The sequence below is a fragment of the Heptranchias perlo genome, chromosome 1, assembly GCF_035084215.1.
Source record: "Heptranchias perlo isolate sHepPer1 chromosome 1, sHepPer1.hap1, whole genome shotgun sequence".
In the NCBI taxonomy this organism is placed as follows: domain Eukaryota; kingdom Metazoa; phylum Chordata; class Chondrichthyes; order Hexanchiformes; family Hexanchidae; genus Heptranchias; species Heptranchias perlo.
Genome location: NC_090325.1, coordinates 174,600,457 through 174,615,153, shown reverse-complemented (window position 1 = coordinate 174,615,153; position 14,697 = coordinate 174,600,457). Strand labels below are relative to the sequence as shown.

General features: G+C 39.2%; 1 protein-coding gene across 1 annotated transcript in view; it reads left to right on the top strand.

Annotated features, from left to right (window-relative positions):
* The window catches only part of naa15a (N-alpha-acetyltransferase 15, NatA auxiliary subunit a), a 65,068-nt gene that overhangs the window by 43,684 nt on the left and 6,687 nt on the right, over nucleotides 1–14,697 (top strand). Inside the window, exons 11-18 of the mRNA XM_067994044.1 lie at nucleotides 1,743–1,912; nucleotides 2,316–2,468; nucleotides 2,925–3,053; nucleotides 6,586–6,799; nucleotides 6,958–7,151; nucleotides 7,880–7,988; nucleotides 9,279–9,377; nucleotides 10,467–10,610. Of these exons, the coding sequence (XP_067850145.1) occupies nucleotides 1,743–1,912; nucleotides 2,316–2,468; nucleotides 2,925–3,053; nucleotides 6,586–6,799; nucleotides 6,958–7,151; nucleotides 7,880–7,988; nucleotides 9,279–9,377; nucleotides 10,467–10,610 (1,212 nt within the window). The remainder of the gene's footprint in view (nucleotides 1–1,742; nucleotides 1,913–2,315; nucleotides 2,469–2,924; nucleotides 3,054–6,585; nucleotides 6,800–6,957; nucleotides 7,152–7,879; nucleotides 7,989–9,278; nucleotides 9,378–10,466; nucleotides 10,611–14,697) is intronic.

The following is a 14,697-nucleotide window of genomic DNA, read 5'->3' as shown; positions in this document are numbered from 1 at the left end:
AAATTTGCAGGGCTAAGGGGAAAGATCGGGGGAATGGCACTAACTGGATTGTTCTTACAAAGAGCCGGCACAGGCTTGATGGGCCGAATGGCGGCCTGCACTGTAATCATTCTGTGATTCTCTATCCAAGTAGAAGTATTTGAATTCCTTGCAATTTCTCCTGGCCTCCTATGCTACAGCAGAACTCCAGTGCTGGAGGTGGGCTGGGCTGGTTGTGTCATACTTCTCTATCTGAAAGTGCAAGTGCAGGTAGTTGGTCACAAAAAAACGCCAGTAGAATTTTGGCTTTTATAAACACCATTGAATACAAGAATGAAGAAGTGATGATGAATTTATACAAAACATTAGTTAGTCTACAGTTATGAGTACTGTGTGCAGTTTTGGGTGCCCCATTATGAAAAGGACATTAAAGCCATAGATATACAGCATAGATTCACAGGATAATGCCAGGAATGGCAAACTAGAATTGAGGAGAGACTTGAGATACTGGGACAATTTCCACTGGAGCAGAGATGGCTACGAGAAGATTTAATAGAGGTTTTTGAAATTAAGAGTTTTAATAGTGAATAGGGCAAAGACTGTTACCTTTGGGGTGTTGATGATGAAGGGCCATCAATTTAAAGTTATCAGTGAGGAGAGAAATTAGAAGAAATTCCTTTTCACCTTTTTAAGGGAAAATTGGATAAATATTTGAAGCAGAGGAAGATGCATGGCTTTGGAGCAAGAGCAGGGTTGTGGAATTGGTTTTGAATTGGTCTAGCAAAAGTTGGCACAGATACGATGGTCCGAATGATGGCCTCCTGTGCTGGAAGGTTCTATGGGTCGTATGTGCTGCTTCAACTTGTCCACTCCTCTTTCTAATTTTTATTTCCAGAATGTATCCATATATCAGTGTCAAGGCTTATGTTTTATGTTCAATGTTTTGTACAGCCTACATTATTTGTGGCGAGTGACTCACCTCCTGACTCCCCAAAGCCTTTCCACCATCTACAAGGCACGAGTCAGGAGTGTGATGGAATACTCCCCACTTGCCTGGATGAGTGCAGCTCCAACAACACTCAAGAAGCTTGACACCATCCAGGACAAAGCAGCCCGCTTGATTGGCACCCCATCCACCACCCTAAACATTCACTCCCTTCACCGGCGCACTGTGGCTGCAGTGTGTACCATCCACAGGATGCACTGCATCAACTCGCCAAGACTTCTTCGACAGCACCTCCCAAACCCGTGACCTCTACCACTTAGAAGGACAAGAGCAGCAGGCACATGGGAGTAACACCACCTGCACGTTCCCCTCCAAGTCTCACACCATCCCGAATTGGAAATATATCGCCGTTCCTTCATCGTCGCTGGGTCAAAATCCTGGAACTCCCTAACAGCACTGTGGGAGAACCTTCACCACAACGACTGCAGCAGTTCAGGAAGGTTCACCACCACCTTCTCAAGGGCAATTAGGGATGGGCAATAAATGCTGGCCTCGCCAGCAACGCCCACATCCCATGAACGAATTTTTAAAAAGTTTATTGGGGATTTGCTCACTTGTCCAGTTTTGTTAACTTGTGCTGTTAAAATCCTCTGAAATAGATGAGTTGTGAACGGTGACTGAATGTACAGGCAGTCAGCCTATGGGTTGTTCAAAAGTATGAAAACCATCTTGTATAATTTTGCCTTTGGTTTGCAAGCTTGCCCTGAAACGACTTAAGCTTTTATTTGAACTTAGTTTTCCTCCCCTTCATTTATAGATGATGGAAACCTAGAACCACCTACTACCAGATTGTGGGTCCAGTACTTTTTAGCCCAACATTATGATAGAATTGGGCAACCCTCTCTGGCCTTGGAGTACATCAATGCTGCAATTGAGAGTACCCCGACTCTCATAGAATTGTTCCTTGTCAAGGCCAAAATCTACAAGGTAAAAATATAAAACAAAAATTCTGGTCTTTACTGAGACTGTTTCTAAACTTTGGAATATTTAATCTGTTAAGTTCTAATATTTCTAATTTCTTTCTGTTCAGTTTATACCAACAATGGCAGTGTCGTCTTTTTTTTTAAATAGATTTATTTTTCCTACGGTACTGGAAATTTAGAAAAAACAAGTTAAATGTGGATACAAAGATTGTAAATTGGTTTATCATAAAGGATTTAATTTAAAAGGTTACTGAATCGGTAATTAATTTGAAGCTAAAAAACTTCTAAGTAGTTCAATACACGCACTTTTGTAAATGTAAGCAAACTAAGATTTGAGTTTGCAATAATTTTGGTAACATTAAACTATATTAATTTCTTCTGTCTAATATTTTGGTATTTGCTTGTAGCATGCTGGAAACATAAAGGAAGCTGCCAAATGGATGGATGAGGCTCAGGCTTTGGATACAGCTGACAGATTTATAAATTCCAAATGTGCTAAATACATGCTAAAGGCCAACCTGGTGAAGGAAGCTGAGGAAATGTGCTCCAAGTTTACGAGAGTTGGTATCTTCATTGTTAGATAATTGTATAATACAAACGTAGTTATTAAGAATATAAATTGCATTACAGGTTGTTTACAGATAGCGTGGTGTGCATTTGATTTTATGTAATTCACTTGTAAATGATTTGCATGATACTCTACATAGCTGATGGCAAGGATACTTTTGGAAAAGAGAACTTTCAAAACACATTCTATAATAAATGTGAATTATTGTGTACCACATGAAGTATGGTGTAGACACATGCAATGCATCGTTTTAAAAGTTTAACTGGTTGTTTAACCAAGAATAGCTGGCTAAGCTTGCCACCGAGTTATTTTCACAGTTTCCTTAATCATTACATCATCTGATTATTTTATTAGCTAGGTCAAGGTATAATCTCCACCCTTTGTGTCAAATTGAACTTCCAGGTTACATGCTCGTTTGCAACGTTTAAACGTAACCCTGTTTTTCTAGGAAGGAACAGCTGCAGTGGACAATCTGAATGAGATGCAGTGTATGTGGTTCCAGACGGAATGTGCTCTGGCCTATCAGTCAATGAGCAAATATGGAGAATCTCTGAAGAAGTGTCATGAAATAGAGAGGGTAAGTTCTAGAAAATCTGAAATATATTTATGGTCGAACTAAATATATTACCATTTCAGAAATGGGGTGAAGGGGGAGAGAGAGAAAATCAATTAAAAAGTGAGCATTCACTTGCAGTTGGACTGCCGCACCTTTCTCTAGACTAGTTTCCACATGCATATAGTCTCTTACGAGCCAAAACCCACTTCTTTTATCCTCTGCTGTGTATGGGTTAGTGTAGCCCAGGCTTAATGGTTAACCTTGAATTATGGTCAATTACTCACTGGAGAATACATTGGGTGCCTACCACAGTCTTCGATTGCTTAAACTTTGAGACAATAATCTGAGGCAAAATTAATTGGCACTTGAAAAAGTATTGCTAATAAATGAAAGTCAGCATGGGTTTGTTAAAGGAAAATTGTGTTTGACTAACTTGATGGAGTTCTTTGATTAAGTAACTGAGAGGGTTGATGAAGGTAGTGCAGTTGATGTTGTGTAATGGACTTTCAAAAGGCGTTTGATAAAGTACCACATAATAGACTTATTAGCAAAATTGAAGCCCATGGGATTAAAGGGGCAGTGGCAGCGTGATACGAAATTGGCTAAGGGACAGAAATCAGAGAGTAGTGGTGATTGGTTGTTTTTCAGACTGGAGGGAAGCATCCAGTGATGTCTCCCAGGGGTTGGTATTAGGACCACTGATCTTTTTGATATATATTAATGACCTGGACTTGGGTATACAGGGTATAATTTCAAAGTTTGCAGATGATCCAAAACTCTGAAATATAATAAACAGTGAGGAGGATAGTAACAGAATTTAGAAAGACATTGACAGACTGGTGAAATGGGCAGACACATGGCAGATGAAATTTAACGCAGAGAAGTGTGAAGTGACGCATTTTGGTGGGAAGAATGAGGAGAGGCAATATAAACTAAATGGTACAATTTTAAAGGGGGTACAGGAACAGAGAGACCTAGGGGTATACGTACACACATCTTTGAAGATGGCTGGACAAGTTGAGAAGGCCGCTAAAAAAGCATATGGGATCCTTGGCTTTATAAAGAGAGGCATAGAGTACAAAGGCAAAGAAGTTATGCTAAACCTTTATAAATCACTGGTTAGACCCCAGCTGGAGTATTGTGTCCAATTCTGGGTACACTTTAGGAAGGATGTCAAGGCCTTAGAGGGTGCAGAGGAGATTTAAATGGTACCAGGGATGAGGGACTTCAGTTACGTGGAGAGATTAGAGAAGCTGGGGTTCTCTTTTAGAGCAGAGAAAGTTAAGGGGAGATTTAATAGAGGTGTTTAAAATCATGAAGGGTTTTGATAGAGTAAATGAGGAGAAACTGAGACAATTAATTTTGTCTCTGATTATTGTCTCTCTTAAAGTTTCCCCACCACCGACATTAGGTTGACTGGCCTGTAGTTGCCATGTTTGTCCCCGTCCTCTTTTTTGAATTGGGATGTAATATTTGCAATCCTCCAGTCCTCTGGCACCGCTCCCATATCTAAGGAGGATTGGATGATTGTGTTCAGAGCCTCTGCTATCTCCACCCTTACTTCCCTCAGCAATCTAGGATGCATCCCATCCAGACCAGTTGACTTTTCTGCTTTGAGCGCTGCCAACCTTCCAAATACCTCTCTTTATCCTATCCAATTTCTGTACTACCTCCTCCTTTGGCAGCATCCTCTTTAGTGAAAACAGATGCAAAGTACTCAATTAGTGCCTCAGCCGTGCCCTCTGCCTCCACTAGAAGATCTCCATTTTGGTCCCTAATCGGCCCCACCCTTCCTTACTACCCTTTTACTATTTTATATGTTTATAAAAAGACTTTTGGATTCCCGTTTGTTAGCCGCTAACCTATTCTCATACACACTCTTTGCCCTTCTTTCCTTTTTCAGTTCTCCTCTGTACTTCCTGTATTCAGCTTGTTTCTCTACTGTATTATGAGCCTGACATTTATCATAAACTTCCTTTTTCTGTTTCATTTTACTCTCATATCTTTAGTCATCCAGGGAGCTCTAGCTTTGGATGCCCATCCTTTCCCCCTCGAGGGAATATGTTTAGTCTGTACCCGAACTATCTCCACTCTGAAGGCCTCTCATTGCTCATTTACTGTTTTACCTGCCAATCTTTGATTCCAGTCCACCTTGACCAGATCCCCTTTCAACTCACTGAAATTAGCCCTCCTCCAGTTGAGTATTTTCATGTTTGATTGTAGACTTGAGCCTTGAATCTACTGACTCTGAATGCCATGGTAAACGAGAGATCCAACTCTTCAGTAGAAAATGAGTTGGCTCTGATGCATGCTGTGACATTATGACATGCATTGAATTCTGGGTGTTTTGGACTCTTTCCAATATGGCTGAAGCTAACATTATTCTGCCAGGTGACCATCTATGGTTGGTCTTGATGTTGTGAATACAGTTGGAGCTGTTTTGGATTCCATGGCTGTGTGCTGGAATTAAAGGCACCATATTTACATAGTTGTGAACATAAATGTAGCATGAAAGTTCTGGTATGGCAAGTGCATTCACTAAAATAGAACTTTGCTTGGGACTATCTTGAAGCTAGGTGAAGAGTTTATCATATCTATTGCACAATAACAGGATATAAATTTGTTGGAACTGAACACAGCAAATCTTACTAGTTGTTAATTGTATCCATGATTTATATCAATTAGTGTTAATTCTATTCAGGTGGTACATATCAGTTGGGGGCTCTCGTATCCATTTATAAGAGAGCTTATCTAGGATATGGGTTGTGTTGATCTCTCTGAATAAAGGCTTGGAAGCAACTGAAGATCAGGCTCTAGTATTCTATCCTTCATCACCTGGCACACCAATTTGTAACACTAGTCAAATTTTACGCAAGAAAATGCCCTATCTAATCTGAAATGTATAATGTTTCATACAGGATTTTTTCTAGTTTGGCTTTGTTCCATTTAAAAACAAAAGCTCATACACCATATTTTTGTACATTGAAATTTTGCTGCTTTTCTCGACTGTGATCGAATGACTGCAGAAATGGCTACTAGTAGTCATTTGTTCTATTATGATCTTGGTGACTTTGAAGCAGTGTCATTACTGATATGGGGGTAATTTTTATTCTAACTTGCCAGGCGGGAAACCCATGGGATCGGGTGGAACGTGAGCTTTACACCCCGATCAATATTACTCTGCATTGACTTCAACCAGCGTTGCATCTGATCCTGTCAGTTTCCCAACGGGCGGATTAAGTTAAAATTACCCCCAATGAGTCAATTCCTAATTGGTAAAAACATCTACGTTGTGCTAGTCTATCCCCAAATGGCAACAATGATGCTGGTGTAGAGAGTTAGAACATCTTTAAATCTTAGTTTTCATTCTTATTTAGCCATCTTTCAGCAAACCACTGTTCTCGAACTGAGAAAAGTTGCTCCATATATGTGCTGGGAAACGGCATACATCCACAAAGTTGTAAAAAATGTAGCATTAATAAACCTGTGACTAAGAAGTTTACCTTTACGCACTTGTTTGATTCCATGCTGATTTGAGGTTTTTTTTAAACAGCACTTTGCAGAAATTACAGACGACCAGTTTGATTTCCACACGTATTGCATGAGGAAAATGACATTGAGGTCTTATGTGGATTTACTTAAACTAGAAGATGTGCTCCGGTGTCATCCATTTTATTTTAAAGCTGCAAAGGTGGCTATTGAGATCTACCTGAAACTTCATGATCATCCACTAACTGATGAGAATAAAGAATTGGAGGCTGATACAGGTATAGTCAACTTTTGCTTAAATCGTTTTATCCTGTTCTTCCTCCATTCCTGTTCTCTGTGGAGATGGGAGTCGATTCTGAACAACAAATGGGTTACTCGTTCCACGGTTTTATTTTGTTCATTCCCAAAATGTGTTGAATGTCTGTCTTCCCTGCAGCAAATCTTTCAGATAAAGAGCTAAAGAAGTTACGGAACAAGCAGCGTCGGGCACAGAAGAAGGCACAGCTGGAGGAGGAGAAGAGGAATGCAGAAAAGGAAAAGCAGCTGAAAAATCAACGAAAGAAGAAGGAAGAGGATGAGGAGGAGATTGGTGCACAAAAGGAGGAGCTTGTACCTGAAAAATTAGCAAAGGTAGACAATCTATAGTTTTGTTCTGTGTATGAGTGGATACCCTGAATTCCACATTCTGTGTAGCGTAGATAGAGTAACTCCTGCATGTGCCAAAAACGCTATCGGTGGATATATTTTTTGAAATTACTTAGTCCAAATTTTATTTTTTTGGAGGTTGAAAGGGCTTGTGGTTTTGAACCCAAATCCTTTTTTCCCCCTCCCTCTATCTTGCCCCGCCCAAAGTTATTCCTTATTTAAATTTAATTTTCTGAGTGCTAATATTAAAAATATATCACCTGATAGTTCAGTATTAGCCCTAGTAGTAGCTGAGCCATATGGCCCAAGATGATCCCATGCTCAAACTCTATTCTGTGCTGCGTTATCTGATCTAAACCAGGCTGGCAGCACTCCCGAGTTGAGATGGGGGAAAAATGGACAGGTTCTTCACTCCTAATTGCTATCTCGTGAACTTGGTGAATGTGCTATTGTGTGGATGTCAGGGAAGATCGATTGGGCTTCCTTGCCCAGGTTGAAAAGCTTATACGCCAAGATAGTCTGAGGTTTCCAGCCACCCAGTGTAAACATTGGAGCTGGAGCTTTCCAGCACCAAAACCAGTACATTGGATTTTTATAGTATGTAAACATTATGTTCTAATGTTTGTGCATCAGAATACAAAGCTGTCAACTGACCACAAATTTGTTTACTTTGATTTTATACCCATATTAAAACTTTGTTTTCTGTTAAATAGGTGGACAATCCACTTGAAGAAGCCATTAAATTTTTGACACCACTGAAAACCTTGGTAAAGAACAAAATTGAAACCCATCTTTTTGCTTTTGAGATCTATTATAGAAAAGGTAAGTAATTAGAAATGTGATGCTCGGTCTCTTGCCAAAACACCTGCAACTTGCCTATAATTCTGACTCTATTGGCCTCGTGGATAAAAGCAACAGCTCATGTGCTAAACCATGTAGAGCAGAAGGTTACAGATTTGATTTCCTGCCTGCTGAATTATCTAATCTTGGGGCTGACAGTAGTTGTGGTGCTATAATTGGCTTCAGTGCTTTTGGTTTTGCTCGATTCCACCCTCACCTGACATCCACATACGAACATTAACCAGGGTTCCCATCGATCACCTCGTAGCCCAGACGAGCGTGAGCACATGTGAAAACTGTATTAGGCTTGGCTGTCATATCCTGCACAGCAGATTAGACTGCCAATATTCATAGTCAAAGCTAACGTGAAGGATAGCACAGCACTTGTGTGGGAGGTATTGGAAGGCTGCTGGAGCCTATACAGTTGTACCCCAATAACATTAAGCACCCTGAGAAGACGTCAGAAAATTGGGAAGGGGAAAAATAAAGGCTTTTATGGAGATGGAGTAATAGTTTTATGGTTGGGGGAGGAAATTAGCGCGGTTTATGAAATCCGGATTCAAAAGCTTTTGTCCTCGATCATAATTGGAGAAAGCAGATGTTAAAGAATGAGTATTTTTGTAGGTATTGCGTAATTACTTGCAACAGGTTTGGAAGCTAGAGTGGTAACTTGATCTTGCCAGATAACTATTCCCTTTCTCTTCTATTGCCCGGTTGCGTGTAAAAAATTTAAGACTGACTGCTTATTGCTTAATTTCTCACCTTTCTACAATTCAATTATGTAATAGATTGTTGTGGTCTTGCCTACTTTTGCAATGTAAAAGATTTCAAAAATGCATAATACTGTAATGTTACAAAACTTCATGGTTCAGGCATTATTTAATCTGTATAGGGATGTGTAGAAGTATGAATGCATTCAGCATACCTGGTCATAGGTTGCAGCCCCACTATGGACATGAGCACTTGATCTAGGCTGACACTTCAGTGTTATCTTTTGGATGCCGATTAAACTGCAGACCTGTGTGCATCCTCCGGTGGACATAAAAGATCCCGCAGCACTATTCAACAAAGAGCAAGGGGTTCTCCCAATGTCTAGGTCAGTGTAAGTTGGCTGCCACATTGCCTACATAACAACAGAGTCTGCACTTCAAAGATAAACCCATTAGTAGTAAAGCTCTTTGAGAAGTCCCAAAGACATAAAGCGCTACATAAATACAATTATTTTTGTTTTTCTTTCCAACAACATGTAATTTTATTTTTCTGTTTTTGTAGAGAAATTCCTTCTGATGCTGCAGTCAGTCAAGAGAGCGTTTGCCATTGATCCTGACAACCCATGGCTCCACGAGTGTCTGTTTCGGTTCTTCAAAGCCGGTATGGTGAACTATTGTAATCTACAATTTGTCATGACTAAACGTAGTGTTGTTCTAAGCATAAGCACACTTACTAGTTAGTGTCCACTTAACTAAGTAATAGCTCTCCTTTCTGATCTGTCTTGCACACTTATCTGTTCAACTTAGCATGCAGATTTAATAATTCAAAGAATTTTCTGTTTGCTGATTATCAAGTAATGTTAACAAAAATATTGGCCAGAGATGGAGCAGCTTGGTGCAATATATGTTCTAGTAGGGCCATAATTTATCAATCAACAGATCAATTGCTGTTGTATAATGTTCTGAGACATGACAGTGCATTCTTATGTACAAGATACATTGATGCAACATTGTTTTTTGAAAATGATTTGCATTTATAGATCATTTACGCTGTAATGCACAGTTATTAGTACACTGTGGCAGCTTGCCTTCATAATTTCACATATGGTGAGTTTCTGATTTCATTTCCAGATGGTGATTTGAGTTTGGGTGCTTCCTGAAGGGTAATTTGAGATTGTTACCTTGAACCCTGTTGAAACATCAATGAGAACATTGTTTGCTGCCTGGGGACTAGAATTTTTTTTAAAGAAACGTCAAGATTGTTCTTTTAATTTTATGCTGTTTTGTAAAGAAAAGTCTCAATTCACCTTGTTGCCAAATTGGTAAATTCATAAAAGAGAAGGGACACTATTTTGATACTTAAAATTGTGTTACGGTGACATTTGAAACAATAGGTTGGATTTTAAAATAAAAACTTCCCTTTGAGCTAATCAGTTTTTTTTAATTGTGCTGCAGGTTAATCAGTTGTTTGCCATCCACCCAAGGCGTGCCTTTTTGAGATTTGTGTTGCACATTGTTAAAATCACAGGATTGAACAGAATATTTAATTAGACTAAAACATTATAGCAAACATAATGTGCTACATAGATGGTCTCAAAGGATATTTAATTATAACAAAAATTAAAATGTTGGCGTGAATTTAAAAGTTAAGGTGTTTATTTTGTGTCTCGTTCAAATAAGTATATATTTTATTGTTGAAAGGAATGCATACACAGCTAAAATGCCAACTTTTTCTTTTTTACCACTACAGTATCGGAGAGTAAAAATGTGCCTGATGCTGTTCAAACAGTGCTGACACAGCAAATGAGCAGGTTGTTTGGAGACACAAATCCAAAGAGTTTTAATGAGGCTTTCCTAAGCAAGCACTTGAACTCAATCCCACACAGGTTAGCTGGTAAGTGAAATTACCTTGATTATTGAATCTATATATTGTATAGATAACAGGATGGATTATAATTGCTACATTTAACATGTTTTCAGTTGGAGAGGAAAGTCCCTTTTTAAATGATTCAAATTTTCTTGTTACACATTAATTAGTTGGTGATGACATGTAAAGTGAAAGCAGATTCACACTATCACCACTAATAGATGCAAAAACCTACTTTTCACCCAATTCTTCCTCTTTTCAATCACCTCCCAATTCTCTAATAAAGATTCTGACTCCTGCTGAAGAGCAATTCCACTGGTGCCAGCAGTTGTCCTCTACATTTCTCAAGTGGTGGTTCTTGTGTGAGTGTCAACCCGATCCAATCCTTGCCAATGTCCTCCCATCTCCTCCCCACCCTCCCTATGTTTGTGTCTGTGTGTGTGCGCATAAGTAAGACTCCCTATCTCACCTCTTTCTTTCTGTCTCAGAGCTCATTGATGCTGAAGCCAATTTTAATATTCCCAACAATTCCCATGCTGAGATCAGCTAACTCAGCACAGACCATAGATTAAACCTGGGACATTCCTGGTGTATAACTGGTGCACTTTATGCTGTTATCAGACTTGAGAATTTTAATAGAAACATTTTATTGCCACTCATGAAGTCTGCATTCATTTTTGGTCTAACATTACTTGTTCCTGCCTATTGTCGTCTTTAAAAAAAAACACAAATCTTTTACGCACCTATAAACTAATTTCTTGTCTGTTTGCAGCTTCTTCTAAATGGGCAATGTAATCAAAATTAGTCATTCGCTGCAAAAAAAGAGATATAGTGGTTTTATTGCAAAAGTGGTTCATCTGAGCGTTTCTTTGAGGAAAGCTCCATTAATGGAGTTTAAACCATGTCGTCACTTCACATTTACTGCCAGCTATAAAAGGTAACAAACTGGAAATAACAAAACTGGATATATTTTTAAAATAGTGCTTCCAGTTTGTCCAGTGCAGGATTCCAGACTTCCCCTAAACAAAGCCTTTCGAATAGAAATACATTAATGGATCCTCTTTTTGTAACTCATTTAAAAAATGAAAATGATTGAATGGGATCTTGGGCAAATGACTTGTGAAGAAATTGTACACATGAATCAACAATTCTGTTTGTAGTTGTACTTTATTTAACATGAACAAAGTTTCAGACAAAGTCTGTTGAAGTTCTCTCTCTTTCCCCCCCCCCCCTTCTCTTTAGTTCCCTCATTTGCGTTTTATCTTGCTGCCCTTCTAAAACAAGTGAATGTGTACCAAACGTGCACTTGTTCCAGCATTGTTCTTTAGCTCCCATCACTTTTAAATCTGCCTTGTCCATCTGGAAAGCATTTGGCTTCAACTTGGTACTTCACAATAGTATGACTGAGATTAGAAGTTCATCTAATGGGGAATTGTGGTTGTGAACCTGGGTCCTAATATCCTATCGTGCCCTGAAATTATGTCATTTTGTTTTCTGTTAAATTTACAGAAGTGAACGCCACTTCTCCATTGTTCTATATTTTCAAGGTTTAATTTTTGCACATTTGGAACACTCCACAAATACAAGCCTAATTCCTTCATTGAGGCTGCACTTCAACAATAACTGCTACTACTTTGGCAGGAAAAATCAGAGAGCAAGTTATTATCTCAATGGCAAGAGACTGGAAAGTACTGCAGTACAAAGGGATCTGGGGGTCCTAGTGCAAGAAAATCAAAATGTTAGTATGCAGGTGCACCAGGTGTTCAAGAAGGCCAGTGGAATGTTGGCGTTTATTGCTAGGGGGATAGAGTATAAAAACAGGGAGGTACTGCTGCAGTTATATAAGGTATTGGTGAGACCGCACCTGGAATACTGCATACAGTTTTGGTCTCCATACTTAAGAAAATTGTAAACAATTTTACAACACCAAGTTATAGTCCAGCAATTTTATTTTAAATTCACAAGCTTTCGGAGGCTACCTCCTTCCTCAGGTGAACGATGTGGAAATTTCCACATCGTTCACCTGAGGAAGGAGGTAGCCTCCGAAAGCTTGTGAATTTAAAATAAAATTGCTGGACTATAACTTGGTGTTGTAAAATTGTTTACAATTGTCAACCCCAGTCCATCACCGGCATCTCCACATCATGACTACTTAAGAAAAGACATACTTGCTCTCGAGGCAGTACAAAGAAGGTTCACTCGGTTAATCCCGGGGATGAGGGGGCGGACATATGAGGAGAGGTTGAGTAGATTGGGACTCTACTCATTGGAGTTCAGAAGAATGAGAGGCAATCTTATTGAAACATGTAAGATTGTGAAGGGGCTTGACCGGGTGGATGCGGTAAGGATGTTCCCAAGGATGGGTGAAACTAGAACTAGGGGGCATAATCTTAGAATAAGGGGCTGCTCCTTCAAAACTGAGATGAGGGGAAACTTTTTCACTCAGAAGGTGGTAGGTCTGTGGAATTTGCTGCCCCAGGAAGCTGTGGAAGCTACATCATTGAATAAATTTAAAACAGAAATAGACAGTTTCCTAGAAGTAAAGGGAATTAGGGGTTACGGGGAGCGGGCAGGAAATTGGACATGAATTTAGATTTGAGGTTAGGATCAGATCAGCCATGATCTTATTAAATGGCGGAGCAGGCTCGAAGGGCTGATTGGCCTACTCCTACTCCTATTTCTTATGTTCTTATATAGGTATTTAAATGTTGTTGTGGTAGAAGTCACTAAGGTGGCAACATTTTACAATAGCCACAGAAGAAATTTCATTCAAGTTAATTTTTAAAGGAATACTACAAGCTGCATGGTTTAAAACAAATCTTGCTCATTAAAATGAGCCCCAACTTTCCCTGATGACTCCATACATGCAGCATTTGTTACTGAACCATATAGACCAGGAAGGTGCCAGGTTCAGTTTTTGGACTTTAATGACTTAGCCAGTCCCAGCCAGGGCAGTTATTAGGCTACTACTCTTGGCCTCATTGTCCTCTATCAAAATGAGGGAGGGGTGAGAATCGGCTAGTATTCCAGTCCTGATTGTTATCTGGTGATCTATAATCAAGGCCACTGTTCACAATTTTCACAGAAAAATGGATGTAATTGTGAATTTGATCCCCAAATCACAGGTAAAAATCCTGTAATTTTGTGTAATAAAAATGCCTTACTTATTAAGTTACTACCAAATAGTGGTACAGTCCATAGTGAAAGTGTGCACATGTAGATTTATGATCAGGAGAGCAGTGGTAAGCTGGAAAAATGGGCTTTAATTTTCCAAGTGGTTCCCCTTTATTTCTTCACTAATTGTTTTAAAGTATACCCATATAGGTTGAACATAGTTAATGTTGGCATCACCTCACAAAAATTATCAGGCTCGTTATGGTTGATGGCAACTTGCAATTGCTTCCTACATCTCCCATTGGTAGCGAGTTGATTACAGAGGGTGTATTTGGTTGCCTATTGGACAGAATTATGGCAAGACAAACTAATTAGTTTATATATTTTAATTTGGAATTTTTTTTTCATGAAATAAACTTGATTTTAAACATGTTGTCCTTCCATGTGGGAGATCCCTACTATAAGTAATTGTGGCCAAAACAATTACCTTTTTTTCAAGGAGCTGCAAAATGTCTGGAAGTGCTATTTGGTGATTAGGGTGTTAGATCCTTGCTGAGGTTATTGCGTTCTCCACAAGAGAGCATAGGTCCTGAGACATGATCCATGTGTTTTAGGATAAGGGAGAATATGGTCTGCAAAATAGCAGACCTAAGTTGAATGTATGGCTTGCTTGATTATCTTTAGCAATCAAGGAATTTTTAATGCAAAGATTTTCTTCACCATGTGAGGTAGAGTACACTATGGAAGGGCTAAGTGTGATTGACCAAATGCCCTTTACCAATCTGGGTTTGATGTTATGGATAAATTATTTGAAACCTGTAGGCCCAGTGTTGCATTAAATAAATACACAACAGCTTTCAGTTCTTAAAGGAAACCAAGTTGAATGTGTAATAAATGTATTAGCTATAGTTTTTGGAACCTTGAGCAGACCATGGCAGGATCTTGGGCTTATGTCCTTCATCCTACCCTCTGTTCCATATTGCACCTATCACTTTTTTCA